This window comes from Anolis sagrei, chromosome 2, assembly GCF_037176765.1.
Source record: "Anolis sagrei isolate rAnoSag1 chromosome 2, rAnoSag1.mat, whole genome shotgun sequence".
NCBI lineage: Eukaryota > Metazoa > Chordata > Lepidosauria > Squamata > Dactyloidae > Anolis > Anolis sagrei.
The window spans coordinates 148,389,980-148,406,198 of NC_090022.1; the positions used below are offsets into that span (position 1 = coordinate 148,389,980).

Below are 16,219 nucleotides of genomic sequence, written 5' to 3' on the forward strand. Positions count from 1 at the left end.
CCAAACTTCGCACATAGACCTCTCATGACCCACTTTACGTCCTGGTGTGGTTTGGCCGGGGATGGACCGTGGATTATGGGACTTGCAGTACCATTGCTCAATTCCTCAGACCACTGCAACCCTCATCCAATTACCAATAAATACCAAAGTTGGCACACTGAGTCTCCATGACAAACTCTACATCCAGGTGCAGTTTGAAGGAGGATGCACCATGGACGATGGGACTTGCAATACCTGAACTCCCTTCCTAAGACCATTACAACTGCCAACAATGATGGATCAGGACCACAATTTACACAGAGAGCCTGCATAACTCACTCTACATCCTGGTGCGGTTTGGAAGAATTTGACAATGGATGATGGGACTTGCGGTCACTTCACTCACTTCCTGAGACCCTCGCCAATGACTCATCAAGACTAAACTTGGCACATGGAGCTTCAATGACCCACTCCTGGAGCAGTTTGGAGGACGACAGACCATGGATGATGGGACTTCAAGTACCTCCACTACCCAAGACTGCTGCAAAACTCATCTAATGACCAATCAAGACCAAAGTTGGCACACAGAGCCCCCATGACCCACTCTACATCCTGCTGCAGTTTTGGAGAAGGGTGGACCATGGATGATGGAACTTCCAGTACCTTCACTCACATTCTGAGACCTCTGCAAACCTCATCCAATGACGGATCAAGACCAAACTTAGCACATAGACCTCTCATGACCCACGTTACGTCCTGGTGTTGTTTGGAAAACTTTGGAGATGGATGATGGGACTTGCAGTACCTTTGCTCACTTCCTGAGACCACTGAGACCCTCGCCAATGACTAATCAAGACTACACTTGGCACATGGAGCTCCAATGACCCACTCTACATCCTGGTGCAGTTTGGAGGAGGACAGGCCATGGATGATGGGACTTCAAGTACCTCCACTCCCTTCCGAAGATTGCTGCAACCCTCTTCTAATGACCAATCAAAACCACATTTGGCACACAAAGCCCCCATGATCCACTCTACATCCTGCTGCAGTTTGAAAGGGGATGGACTTTGGATGATGGGACTTGCACTACCTTCACTCACTTACTGACACCACTGCCACCCTCACCTAATGACTGATAAAGACCAAACTTGGCACACAGAGCCACCATGACCCACTCTATATCCTGCTGCTGTTTGTAGGAGGATGGCCCATGGATGATGGGACTTCAAGTACCTTCACTCACTTCCTGAAAATAATGCAGCCGTTATCCAAAGACCAATAAAGACCAAACTTGGCATACAGAACCACCATTACCCACTTTCTCTAATAACCCGTGCAACGCCGGGTCCCCAAGCTAGTATATAATAAAGAAGAGTGTTTGTTTGTATCGGACAGAGGAAGTGCGGCGGGAGGAATATGTGGCAGCGTTCTGATTGGCTGCCGCTGTGGTGCTATTTGCATATGGTCTCTGATTGGCCAGCTTCAATAGGCACCCCTGGTGGAGAAGACGGTTCATGGCAGAAACGGGGCATGACAGAAGGAAATTTGCATATGGTCTGTGATTGGCCAGCCTCAAATCCAACATTCCGAGATGAGAAAGAGAGGAAAGGAAAGGCCGGGGGATGGGTCAGAACACTCCCAATACAGACCGAAATAGGCACACAGAGCCCCCATCACCCACTCTACATCCTACTGCAGTTTGGAGGAGGATGAACCATGGATGATGGGACTTGCTGTACCACCACTCACATTCTGAGACCGCTGTTAACCTTATCCAATGACTGATCAGGACCAAACTTCGCACAGAGACCTCTCATGACCCACTTTACGTCCTGGTGTGGTTTGGCCGAGATGGACCGTGGATTATGGGACTTGCAGTACCACTGCTCAATTCTTCAGACCACTGCAACCCTCATCCAATTACCGATAAATACCAAACTTGGCACACTGAGTCTCCATGACGCACTCTACATCCAGGTGCAGTTTGAGGGAGGATGCACCATGGATGATGGAACTTGCATTACCTGCACTCCCTTCCTAAGACCATTACAACTGCCAACGATGATGGATCAGGACTACAATTTACACAGAGAGCCTGCATAACTCACTCTACATCCTGGTGCGGTTTGGAAGAATTTGACAATGGATGATGGGACTTGCAGTCACTTCACTCACTTCCTGAGACCACTGAGACCCTCGCCAATGACTCATCAAGACTAAACTTGGCACATGGAGCTTCAATGACCCACTCTACATCCTGGAGCAGTTTGGAGGACGACAGACCATGGATGATGGGACTTCAAGTACCTCCACTATCCAAGACTACTGCAAAACTCATCTAATGACCAATCAAGACCAAAGTTGGCACACAGAGCCCCCATGACCCACTCTACATCCTGCTGCAGTTTTGGAGAAGGGTGGACCATGGATGATGGAACTTCCAGTACCTTCACTCACATTCTGAGACCTCTGCAAACCTCATCCAATGACGGATCAACACCAAACTTGGCACATAGACCTCTCATGACCCACTTTACGTCCTGGTGTTATTTGGAAAACTTTGGAGATGGATGATGGGACTTGCAGTACCGTTGCTCACCTCCTGAGACCACTGAGACCCTCGCCAATGACTAATCAAGACTAAACTTGCCACATGGAGCTCCAATGACTCTACATCCTGGTGCAGTTTGGAGGAGGACAGACCATGGATGATGGGACTTCAAGTACCTCCACTCCCTTCCAAAGATTGCTGCAACCCCCTTCTAATGACCAATCAAGACCACACTTGGCACACAGAGCCCCCATGATCCACTCTACATCCTGCTGCAATTTGAAAGGGGATGGACTTTGGATGATGGGACTTGCAATACCTTCACTCACTTACTGACACCACTGCCACCCTCATCTAATGAATGATAAAGTCCAAACTTGGCACACAAAGCCCCCATGACCCACTCTATATCCTGCTGCTGTTTGTAGGAGGATGGCCCATGGATGATGGGACTTCAAGTACCTTCACTCACTTCCTGAAAATAATGCAGCCATTATCCAAAGACCAATAAAGACCAAACTTGGCATACAGAACCGCCATTACCCACTTTCTCTAATAACCCGGGCAACGCCGGGTCCCCAAGCTAGTATATAATAAAAGTCAATGTTTGTGTGCGAGGGAGGACAGAGGAAGGAGGACGTAGGTAGGAGTTTGTGGCAGCTTTCTGATTGGCTGCCACTGTGGTGCTATTTGCATATGGTCTCTGATTGGCCATCCTGAAAACTCCAACGTCCTCAAGTGGCTGAGAGTGGAAAGGAAATTTGCATATGGTCTCTGATTGGCCAGCCTCAATAGGACCCCTGGTGGTGAAGAAGGTTAATGAAAGAAGCGGGGACATAAGAGAAGCCTCCCACAAGGATGGTAAAACATCAAAACATGTGTGCCAAGTTTGGCTGCCAATTTCACAGGCCACTGTGACCAACACGGGTGACGCATCTGCACCAAACTTGGCACACATAACCCCCATGACCCCCTTTACGTCCTGGTGAGGATTGGGGGAGGTGGGCCACGGATTATGGGATTTGTAGTACTTTCAAACAGTTTGGTTCCACGCATCACTGTGGCCCCCAACAAACACCGATAAAGACCAAACTCGGCACACAGAGCCCCCATGACCTACTCTACATCCTACTGTGGTTTTGAGTAGGGCAGACCATGGATGATGGGACTTGAAGTACCTCTACTCGCTTTCCAAGACTGCTGCGACCCTCAACAATGACTGAATAACACCAAACTTGGCACCTCTCATGACCTACTTTACAGCCTGGTGTGGTTTGGCTGTGGATCGAGCATGGATTATGGTACTTGCAGTACCTTCGATCAATTCCTGAGACCAGTGCAACCATCATCCAATTACCGATAAAGACCAAACTTGGCACACTGAGTCTCCATGATGCACTCTACATTCTGGTGTGGTTTGGAGGATGATGCACCATGGACGATGGGACTTGCAGTACCTTCACTCACTTAGTGAAACCACTGAGACCCTCATCCAATGATCGATGAAGACCAAACTTGGCACACAGCCCCCATGGCCAACTCAACGTTCTGGTGAGGTTTGGGGGAGAACAGACTATGGATGATGGGACTTCAAGTACCTCCACTCACTTCCCAAGACTGCTGCAACCCTCATCTAATGACCAATCAAGACCAAACTTGGCACAGAGAGCCCCCATGAGCGACTCTACATCCTGGTGCTGTTTGGAGGAGGATGGACAATGGATGATGGGACTTGCAGTATCTTCACTCACTTCCTGAAACCACAGTGACACTCATCCAAATACCAATAAAGGCCAAACTTGGCACAGAGAGGTCCATGGCCAACTCAACATTCTGGTGATGTTTGAGGGAGTCTATGGATGACGGGACTTGCAGTACCTTAACTCAGTTTCTGAGACCACTGTGACCCTCATCCAATGACTGATCAAGACCAAACTTAGCACACAGAGCCCCCATGACCCACTCTCCATCCTGGTGCAGTTTGGAGGAGGATGGACCACAGATGATGGGACTCGCAGTACCTTCACTAACTTCCCGAGACCACTGCGAGCCACATAAATAACTGATAAAGACCAACCTTGATACACAATTCCTTTCTCAAATAACCCGGGCAGCGCCAGGTCCCCAAGCTAGTATATAATAAAGAAGAGTGTTTGTATCGGACAGAGGAATTGTGGAGGGCGGAGAGCGGACGGTGTATGTGCCAGCGTTCTGATTGGCCAGCCAGAAAGTTCCAACATTCCGATTGGCTGGGCATCGGTGCTATTTGCATATGGTCTCTGATTGGCCAGCTTCAAGAGGAGCCCCTGGTGGAGAAAAGAGTTCATGACAGAAACGGAGTAATGAGAAGGAAATTTGCATATGGTCTCTGATTGGCCAGCCTCAATTCCAACATTCCGAGATGAGAAAGAGAGGAAAGGAAAGGCCGGGGGCTGGGTCAGAACACTCCCAATACAGACCGAAATAGGCACACAGAGCCCCCATCACCCACTCTACATCCTACTGCAGTTTGGAGGACTATGAACCATGGATGATGGGACTTGCTGTACCACCACTCACATTCTGAGACCGCTGTTAACCTTATCCAATGACTGATCAGGACCAAATTTCACACAGAGACCTCTCATGACCCACTTTACGTCCTGGTGTGGTTTGGCCGAGATGGACCGTGGATTATGGGACTTGCAGTACCACTGCTCAATTCTTCAGACCACTGCAACCCTCATCCAATTACCGATAAATACCAAACTTGGCACACTGAGTCTCCATGACGCACTCTACATCCAGGTGCAGTTTGAGGGAGGATGCACCATGGATGATGGAACTTGCATTACCTGCACTCCCTTCCTAAGACCATTACAACTGCCAACGATGATGGATCAGGACCACAATTTACACAGAGAGCCTGCATAACTCACTCTACATCCTGGTGCGGTTTGGAAGAATTTGACAATGGATGATGGGACTTGCAGTCACTTCACTCACTTCCTGAGACCACTGAGACCCTCGCCAATGACTCATCAAGACTAAACTTGGCACATGGAGCTTCAATGACCCACTCTACATCCTGGAGCAGTTTGGAGGATGACAGACCATGGATGATGGGACTTCAAGTACCTCCACTATCCAAGACTACTGCAAAACTCATCTAATGACCAATCAAGACCAAAGTTGGCACACAGAGCCCCCATGACCCACTCTACATCCTGCTGCAGTTTTGGAGAAGGGTGGACCATGGATGATGGAACTTCCAGTACCTTCACTCACATTCTGAGACCTCTGCAAACCTCATCCAATGACGGATCAACACCAAACTTGGCACATAGACCTCTCATGACCCACTTTACGTCCTGGTGTTATTTGGAAAACTTTGGAGATGGATGATGGGACTTGCAGTACCGTTGCTCACCTCCTGAGACCACTGAGACCCTCGCCAATGACTAATCAAGACTAAACTTGCCACATGGAGCTCCAATGACCCATTCTACATCCTGGTGCAGTTTGGAGGAGGACAGACCATGGATGATGGGACTTCAAGTACCTCCACTCCCTTCCAAAGATTGCTGCAACCCCCTTCTAATGACCAATCAAGACCACACTTGGCACACAGAGCCCCCATGATCCACTCTACATCCTGCTGCAATTTGAAAGGGGATGGACTTTGGATGATGGGACTTGCAATACCTTCACTCACTTACTGACACCACTGACACCCTCATCTAATGACTGATAAAGTCCAAACTTGGCACACAAAGCCCCCATGACCCACTCTATATCCTGCTGCTGTTTGTAGGAGGATGGCCCATGGATGATGGGACTTCAAGTACCTTCACTCACTTCCTGAAAATAATGCTGCCATTATCCAAAGACCAATAAAGACCAAACTTGGCATACAGAACCGCCATTACCCACTTTCTCTAATAATCCGGGCAACGCCGGGTCCCCAAGCTAGTATATAATAAAGAAGAGTGTTTGTATGGAAAGGACAGAGGTGCGGAGGGCGGAAGGTGTATGTGGCAGCGTTCTGATTGGCTGCCGCTGTGGTGCTATTTGCATATGGTCTCTGATTGGCCAGCTTCAATAGGAGCCCCTGGTGGAGAAGAGGGTTCATGGCAGAAACGGGGCATGACAGAAGGAAATTTGCATATGGTCTCTGATTGGCCAGCCTCAAATCCAACATTCCGAGATGAGAAAGAGAGGAAAGGAAAGGCCGGGGGCTGAGTCAGAACACTACCAATACAGACCGAAATAGGCACACAGAGCCCCCATCACCCACTCTACATCCTACTGCAGTTTGAATGATGGGACTTGCAGTACCACCACTCACATTCTGGGACTGCTGTTAACCTTATCCAATGACTGATCAGGACCAAACTTCGCACAGAGACCTCTCATGACCCACTTTACGTCCTGGTGTGGTTTGGCTGGGGATGGACCGTGGATTATGGGACTTGCAGTACCATTGCTCATTCTTCAGACCACTGCAACCCTCATCCAATTACCAAAAAATACCAAACTTGGCACACTGAGTCTCCATGACGCACTCTACATCCAGGTGCAGTTTGAAGGAGGATGCACCATGGACGATGGGACTTGCAATACCTGCACTCCCTTCCTAAGACCATTATAACAGCCAACAATGATGGATCAGGACCACAATTTACACAGAGACCCAGCATGACCCACTCTACATCCTGGTGCGGTTTGGAAGAATTTGACAATGGATGATGGGACTTGCAGTCACTTCACTCACTTCCTGAGACCACTGAGACCCTCGCTAATGACTCATCAATACTAAACTTGGCACATGGAGCTCCAATGACCCACTCTACATCCTGGTGCACTTTGGAGGAGGACAGACCATGGATGATGGAACTTCCAGTACCTTCACTCGCATTCTGAGACCTCTGCAAACCTCATCCAATGACGGATCAAGACCAAACTTGGCACATAGACCTCTCATGACCCACGTTACGTCCTGGTGTTGTTTGGAAAACTTTGGCGATGGATGATGGGTCTTGCAGTACCTTTGCTCACTTCCTGAGACCACTGAGACCCTCGCCAATGACTAATCAAGACTAAACTTGGCACATGGAGCTCCAATGACCCACTCTACATCCTGGTGCAGTTTGGAGGACAGACCATGGATGATGGGTCTTCAAGTACCTCCACTCCCTTCCGAAGATTGCTGCAACCCTCTTCTAATGACCAATCAAGACCAAACTTGCCACATAGAGCCCCCATGATCCACTCTACATTCTGCTCCTGTTTGAAAGACGATGGACTTTGGTTGATGGGACTTGCAGTACCTTCACTCACTTACTGACACCACTGCCACCCTCATCTAATGACTGATAAAGACCAAACTTGCAACCGGAGCCCCCATGACCCACTCTATATCCTGCTGCTGTTTGTAGGAGGATGGGCCATGGATGATGGCACTTCAAGTACCTTCACTCACTTCCTGAAAACAATGCAGCCATTATCCAATGACCAATAAAGACCAAACTTGGCATACAGAACCGCCATTACCCACTTTCTCTAATAACCCGGGCAGCGCCGGGTCCCCAAGCTAGTAGTGGATAAATCTAATTTCAGTCTGTCCCTTCCACATGCGTTCTTCCATGAGCAATGTTATGGTGGAGTCAAGAGTTTCAGGGCTGAAGCATCAGAAGTAGCTGGTGGTTTCTACAACAGTGGGGTTGTGAATCTGCTCCAGGTATTAGACTGAGCTTTGACAGACTATCCAGGTGCTCAAATGATACTTGATAATGGGGTTCTGCACTTAAGTTTCTCTAGGTAATGTGATCAAAATATTTAAATTCATAGTAGATCCATTGCCCTACTAGCATGGAAGCAATCAGCTGTTAGGGGGCAGCAATTTTTTTATTCATAGGGATGGTCATCTGCCACTACATCCACTTCAGTCTTTTTCCTCTTAGTTTAGTTGCAGTCATCAGCTTTGATTGAAGGAGAAGGAGATTTCCCCACAAAAAGTATTTATTTCCCATGTCATGAAAAGAAACTCCTCCAAATGCTGATTTAATTATCTGCTGTTGTTTGGAACATATCTGTTGTGCTCTCTTTCTCATGCAGGCTCAGGTTTCTCCTCCCAAAGTCAAACATGTTAACCAGCACACTGCCTTTGGTCAGTTTGCTATTCAGATAATCTAAATATTGTACTATGTCATGTTGCTTTGTGTGTGTCATGTGTTTACTGACTTTCCTTAGGGGTGTGGGTGTTACGGGAACCCTTAAGATGAGACCTCACAGTTAGAACCATACCACTGTATCACTGTCTGCAAATCCTACTTCTGAATCAGACTGATTTTTTCAATGTCCTGAAAATTTGTCTTAAAATATTTATTTCAAATTATATATAAAACATAGTTATCTCTCTCAAAAGTATTTATTTTATTAAGGCATTGCTATGGATGCAGGCAAAACATCAGGAGAGAATGCCTCTAGAACATGGCCTTATAACCCGAAAAAAACCTACAACAACCCAGTTATTCCAGCCATGAAAGCCTTCAACAATATATTAAGGCATTGTTATGTTTTTGGTAAAAGGAGCCCCCGGTGGCATAATGGGTTAAACTCTTGTGCTGGCAGAACTGAAGACTGATAGGCTGGAAGTTCGAATCTGGGGACAGTGGGGATGAGCTCCCTCTGTCAGCTCCAGCTCCCCATGCAGGGACATGAGCGAAGCCTCCCACAAGGATGATAAAACATCAGAACATCTGGGTGTCCCCTGGGCAACATCCTTGCAGATGGCCAATTCTCTCACACCAGAAGCAACTTGCACTTTCTCAAGTCGCTCCTGACATGAAAAAAAATGTTTTTGGTGCTGATAACTGTCGGATAATAATAAAAAAAACACAAGCTGCATTTTCACCTGTACTTTGCTCCTTGTGTTGCAGGTCAGGTCCACTTTTGTTCAGAATTTGCAAAGATCAAATTCTTTAAATATTTATAAACAAATACAAACACACACACAATGCACACACATATCTGGAAATAGATTGCATTTTAAAGAAGCAGCATGTGTTTGAGGGCACACATATGCATGTAAGGGAACTCCACCATGCACGGCTGGATATTCTTGGCAGTTTTCACTGCTTCAGTACCCTCAAGCTGACAGCATGAGCTGCTTTACAAATACAATGCAGGCTCCACTTTCCTGTGCATCAGCAGCATTGTTCAGTCTCAGTCATGCTTTTGAAAGGGATCTAATTCTAAACTTGTTGTAAACCACAATCAAGTCATCCTTGATTTATGGCAACCTTAGGAATGAGAGACCCAAGTCACCTTGTTATCAACCGCCTTGCTCAGGTCTCAGATGCGGGAATTGCTTCTTTCATTGAGTCTATCCATCTGTAATTTGGTCTCCCTCTTTTCTTGCTGCAATTCACTTTACCAGTCATTAGTGTCTTGCAGATTCATGGCTTCCTTGATTACGTTTATTGGTCACCTTCTTCTTTTCATATTGCCTTCAACATTACCTTGCTATGGCTGGAGTTCACTGAGGTAGTTGTGAATGCATAACCACCATAGTTACGTAGCTATGCAGTCTCTCCCAGTTGCCCCCTCCCCTCCCCCCTCCATCCCCAATTACAGGGCAACTACCATGGTAAGTGACAATGGACTGTTCTCACTGATTGAAAAACAGTTAACTGATGCTTCCACCTGCTCCCATGAGCAATCTCTGTTACATCAACAAGAAGCAAGGTCCCTGTCACAATTGTCATCCACACCGGAGATTACTCACATGAGGAGTGAAGGAAGGAGCCAATCAATTGTTCCTGATTGACAGGGAAACGGAACCGTATCACTTGCAATGGCTACAGCCTAGTGAGTAGGGATTGCAGGACTCTTAAGGTCCTTATGTATTCCATAAACTAATAATAAATAGGGGTCATGATTATGAATCAATCACTGCATTAATAACTTCATTAAATAATTCCTATCCATAGGTCTTGTTACAGTTTACTTATCTTGGCTTCCAGGGATAGTTCAAACCTGGTTTGGTCAAATATTCATTTATTTATCTTTGTGGGAATCTGTAGTATCCAGCACCACATTTCAATTGACTTGATTATTTTCCTAACAGCCATCTGCCAGCTTTAATAACCTTACACAGAAATCATAAACATGATGGCTCAGACCATTCCGGCCTTAGTATTCAATTGTGTATCTTTATACTTGAAGATCTGATCTAGTTCCTTCAGTTTTCGCTACCTGAAGTGTTTCCTTTCTCTCCTAAGCACTCAGATTCTTGCTACAACTTTTTAAAGGCATTTTCTTTACTGCTCAAGTTCTTCAAAATCTAAATCTACATCATTGTAGTTCAAAACCTACTGCTCCTCTGATTCTCCTTTAACTGAAAGCAGTAAAGAGTAGCTGCATGAGCTTTCTGCACATATATTTCTTCAAAGATATGAACAGGAAGGTGACATTTCAAACCACAGAATCCTATTCAGAACTGAAGTCCAAAAAAATGAACTTTTCTATGCTCTGCTTACATGAAGAATAACAATCACACTTCTACCTTGAAGTGTCCTCACTCCTTAAATATTCATGAATAAGTGTAGAAATTTTGGTCAAAAAAATCAACCCAAAAACATAGATTGGTTTGGGTTGCTGTGAGTTTTCCGGGCTGTATGGCCATGTTCCAGAAGCATTCTCTCCTGATGTTTAGCCCACATCTACGGCAGGCAACCTCACAACCTCTGAGGATGATTCCAGCTATGAAAGCCTTCGACAACACATAGGTTGCTTATTTATAGGTAACTGTGTGTTGTATACTATAACTGCTATGAAAAGAGGAACCAGCTGTTTCTCTGAGTAGAATAGCACAAGGTAAGAGCTTAGTTTGTTTCCTTATGGCCTGGGTGGAGAAATGTTGAGCCTGTGGAAGCTGACTTCGGGGTGGCATTGATGCTTTCACCCCTCCATGGAATGGTCTTCGACTTACCCATAGATCTTATCGATATCCATCATTTTGCCCCCAAAACCAGCCCTCAACTTATACATAAGGTCAACGAATACATAAAAATACACAGTATGTTTACATCTTCCCCATGAAAAAATATGTCACCTAAAGATGCAGCCTACCGTCCTTCATCCCTCATTTAGCATGCAACTGTGAATGAATGAATGCACTCACTGCTGGGCCAGGAATCCCAAGCAGACCTTCTGAGCCAGGTCGACCTGGAGGTCCCTGTGGACCCACAGGACCCATTTTTCCTGGAGGTCCATCTGTACCAGGCTCTCCCTGAAAACAAAAAGGTAGGGAAAAATAAACATACATCAAGACATGGAGCAAATCAAATAAACATACATCAAGACATGGAGCAAATCTACTAAAAGTAATTCAAGACTGCCCCATTCAGATTTCCAGGATGTGAGTGAACCCGCAATACTGAAATGGATGGTTTAGATTAGATAAGCATAAAGCCCTTTCGCAATACACAATGGCAGCACTTTAATACCATGGTAACTGCGACGACTCCATTCTATAGAATCCTGGAAGTTTTTCAGTTTGCCTGAGGATTGCAAGGCCCTTTGCTCAACCTCAAACCCCAAGATTCCATAGGATGTTGCCACTGAAATTAAAGTGTGATCAAAATGCGACAAAGGGTGTAACTCAGGTATGGGCAAACTTTTTAACTTGGGGGCCGCATGCTAGCACTCCCTGCTAGGAGGACGGGCTGCCTGGTGATGGAAGGAAGGAGGGGAAGGAAAGAGAGAAGGAAAGAAGGATGAAAGGGAGGAAGGGAAGGATGGAAGGAGAAAGAGGGAGGAAACAGGGAAGGAAGGAAGGAAGGAAGGAAGGAAGGAAGGAAGGAAGGAAGGAAGGAAGGAAGGAAGGGTGGGAGGGAAGGAAGGAAGGAAGGGTGGGAGGGAAGGAAGGAAGGAAGGAAGGAAGGAAGGAAGGAAGGAAGGAAAAAGAGGGAAGGAAGAAGGAAAGAGGGAAGGAAGGAAGGCAGGGTGGAAGGAAGGAAGACTGGATGGGAAGGATGGAAGGAAGGAAGGAAGGAAGGAAGGAAGGAAGGAAGGAAGGAAGGAAGGAAGGAAGGAAGGAAGGAAGGAAGGAAGGGATAACAGAAAGAGAAGGAAAGACAAAAGGGAAGGAAGGTAGGGTGGAAGGGTGGAAGGAAGAGTGGATGGGAAGGATGGAAAGAATGGAAGGAAGGAAGGGATAAAAGAGAAGTAAGGAAAGACAAAAAGAAAGGAAGGAAGGAAGTAGAAAGAGGGAAAGAAGAAAGAGGGAAGGAAGATAGGATGAAAGGGTGGAAGGAGAAAGAGGGAGGGGAGGGAGGGAAGGGAGGGAGGGAAGGAAGAAGGAAAGAGAAGGAAGAAAAGAAAATGGAGGGAAGGGAAGGAAGTAGAGAGGGAGGGAAGGAAGGAAGGAAGGAAGGAAGGAAGGAAGGAAGGGTGGGAGGGAAGGAAGGATGGGAGGGAAGGAAGGAAGGAAGGAAGGAAGGAAGGAAGGAAGGAAGGAAGGAAGGAAGGAAGGGTGGGAGGGAAGGAAGGAAGGAACAAAGGAAAGAAGGAAGGAAGGGATAACAGAAAGAGAAGGAAAGACAAAAGGGAAGGAAGGTAGGGTGGAAGGGTGGAAGGAAGGAAGAGTGGATGGGAAGGATGGAAAGAATGGACGGAAGGAAGAGATAAAAGAAAGAGAAGTAAGGAAAGACAAAAGGAAAGGAAGGAAGTAGAATGAGGGTGAGAGGAAAGAGAGAAGGAAGGTAGGGTGGAAGGGTGGAAGGAGAAAGAGAGAGGGAGGGAAAGGAGGGAGGGAAGGAAGAAGGAAAGAGAAGGAAGAAAAGAAAATGGAGGGAAGGGAAGGGAAGGAAGTAGGGAGGGAGAGGGAGGGAATGAGGAAGGAAGGAAGGAAGGAAGGAAGGAAGGAAGGAAGGAAGGAAGGAAGGAAGGAAGGAAGGAAGGAAGGAGATAAAGGAGGAAGAATGAAAAGGTGGAAGGAAAGGAGGAAGAAAAGAGAGAAGGAAGGATAGGATGGTGAGAGAGAGGAGAGCCTGAGAAAAGAATCCAAAGGGCCGTATCTGGCTCCTAGGCCTAGGTTTGCCCATACCTGGTATAGCCTGAAAGACCATTTAAACCTTGGCAGGGCCATTTAGTGAAGCATAGATATTCTGGATCCAAGCAATAGAGTTTATGCACTGCATACCTATATCCATTGTCACAGTTCTCTCCCAGAGTACTTTCCTGTTACACAAGCACTATGTTTTCTCTTTTGACAGGTATGACAACATCCTACAGATATGTGGGTTCCTGGGCAAGGTGCTCTCTAGCAGAGAATTCTAAACAACAACTTCCAGGCCTCCATCAGATGGAGCTGTGGAATCATAGCCATGTGAAAGGTCCCTTGCACTGAATAACTCTGCTCCCTGAGATGAGAGACAGAATCACTGGAACTTGGAAGGGTTATGCTTTTAATTATAGGTCCCAGATCCTCAGTTCACATAAATATTGGCCATGCTGGCTATGGGATTTGGAGTGCGACAATACACAACAACTTTTCCAAGTTCTGGATCTTATCAATCTCAGGATGTTTTATTTCATGGAGTGAAACTGGGAAAAGCAGAGAAATAGGGCAAGAGAAAATGAGTGGCTGATTGAGCAGACATGGACAGGGGTTTTTAGCACTCCATTCCCAGGCCTCAAAGAAGAGCAGTTTGTTCTCTTTACCTTGGCTCCTTTCTCACCCTGTCGACCCTCGCGACCAGCTGGCCCAAGAGGTCCCTGGAACAGAAAGAGAGAATCTGCTGCATGAGTTTTAACATAATTTGATTAGGATCTTGCGCTTTAATCTTCCTGCCCTCCTTCTACAGAAAGTCTGTAGGCCCAATCATTCTCACAGTCCTGTTAAGTAAATAAACACGACTTTGTTCTGGCCACAAAGCCTTACAATAATCAAACATGTCAGCAATTAAAGCAAAAGACCGAGAGCAGGGTAAATTAGACACCATGTAAACCTTTACAGAATGTACAACCAGCCCCAGGGAACAGATGCCATGACATTATCAAAACAAACACATCAACAAAAGACCTCAAGTTCTGCCAAAAGTACACAATTTGGCACAGGACACTAAATATAGTGTCCACAATATGAGCAAGGACATGAGATTCCACTGGTTAGCTTCCGCCAAAGTGAGAGCAATCTCTTATTTCTGAGCAAACTTGCAAGCTCTGTATGCAGGCAGGAACTGAGTTTGACCAGGGGCACATCTACATTGTAGAATTAATGCAGTTTGACACCACTTTAACTGACATCACGCAGTTCTATGGAATCATGGGAGCTGTAGTTTGGTGAGGTACCACCACTGTTTCAGAAGAGAAGGTTGTAAAGCCTGTACCTTGTAAAACTACAACTCCCATGATTCCATACCATTGAGCCAAGACAGTGAAAGAGGTGTCAAACTGTATTCACACTACAGTGCTGATGCATCCCAAGAAAAACTTTCATGATTTCACAGATTTATAAGAACCTTTTCTTTCCCACAGGGATCATGGGGCAACAAAGTGTTGATAGTGTGACATGTACAGTTAGACACATAATGCCAACAAGATTTTTGTTATGGTTTAAGATTACTCTTCCTATGCCTGCAACCAGAGCAAGAATAATTAGTTAATGTGTCATCTGAACAGTCATCTGGTGTCTTCTATGAAGGTGCCAGAAGATTGCAAAGATATCAGCAAAGACCAAATCCATTGGAAAAAAAATATCTGAAACTGTGCACTGAACAGATGGCCACCGAGAAAGGAAATACCAGTTTCTGTAACTGCTATATATTACGAAGAGTTTCCTCAAGTACCTTTTAAAATCTTGCTCTTCTCTAAAAGCACAAAAATAACTTAAGGGGGTGTGCACGTAAGTCAGTTATGAAACTCCAAAAGTATTTGATATATACAACTAATTCAGACATCTGTATTTCATCTGAAGTCCTGAGCTGCAATTGTGCATGATTTGTCAGACTTTCTCTGAACAGACATAGTGGGCAGGAGAACCACAGAAGTTGAAGCTCAGTTGTTGCACGCTATCCTCACTCTCCTTATGTGTGAGAGAGAAACAAAGGAGTTTACATATAAAAGCAAAGATTTGAATGATGATTTCAAAGAATCATAGAGTTGGAAGAGACTTTATGGGGCATCCAGTCTAGGAAAATTGCATTCAAAGCGCCCCCGACAGATGGCCATCCAGCCTCTGTTCAAAAGCCATCAAAGAAGGAGCCTCCACCACACTCTGGGGCAGAGAGCTCCACTGCTGAACAGCTCTCACAGTCAGGAAGTTCTTCCTCACGTTCAGATGGAATCTCCTCTCTTGTAGTTTGAAGCCATTGTTCCGCATCCTAATCTCCAGGGAAGCAGAAAACAAGTTTGCTCCCTCCTCCCTATGATTTCCTCTCACATATTTATACATGGCTATCATGTCTCCTCTCAGCCTTCTCTTCTTCAGGCTAAACATACCCAGCTCTTTAAGCCACTCCTCACAGGGCTTGTTCTCCAGACCCTTGATCATTTACAGAGTTCTAGTCCAGTTCTCAAACTACTACACTTCACTGGCTCTTTCCTTACACATACGGGATGAGGGAGGAATAAGGCTGGTGCCTCAGTGAGGTTTTCCCAAAGTGGAACAACACTAGTTGTCTAATCTCATTGAAAAATGGA

General features: G+C 46.0%; 1 protein-coding gene across 2 annotated transcripts in view; it reads right to left on the minus strand.

The window, feature by feature from the left end:
* COL5A3 (collagen type V alpha 3 chain) overlaps positions 1 to 16,219 on the minus strand; it is a 180,499-nt gene that overhangs the window by 19,772 nt on the left and 144,508 nt on the right. For both annotated transcript variants that reach the window (XM_067463950.1, XM_060763835.2), the window contains 2 exons: positions 14,240 to 14,293; positions 11,697 to 11,804 (listed from right to left, as the gene is read on the minus strand). In XM_067463950.1, coding sequence (XP_067320051.1) covers positions 11,697 to 11,804; positions 14,240 to 14,293 — 162 coding nt within the window. The remainder of the gene's footprint in view (positions 1 to 11,696; positions 11,805 to 14,239; positions 14,294 to 16,219) is intronic.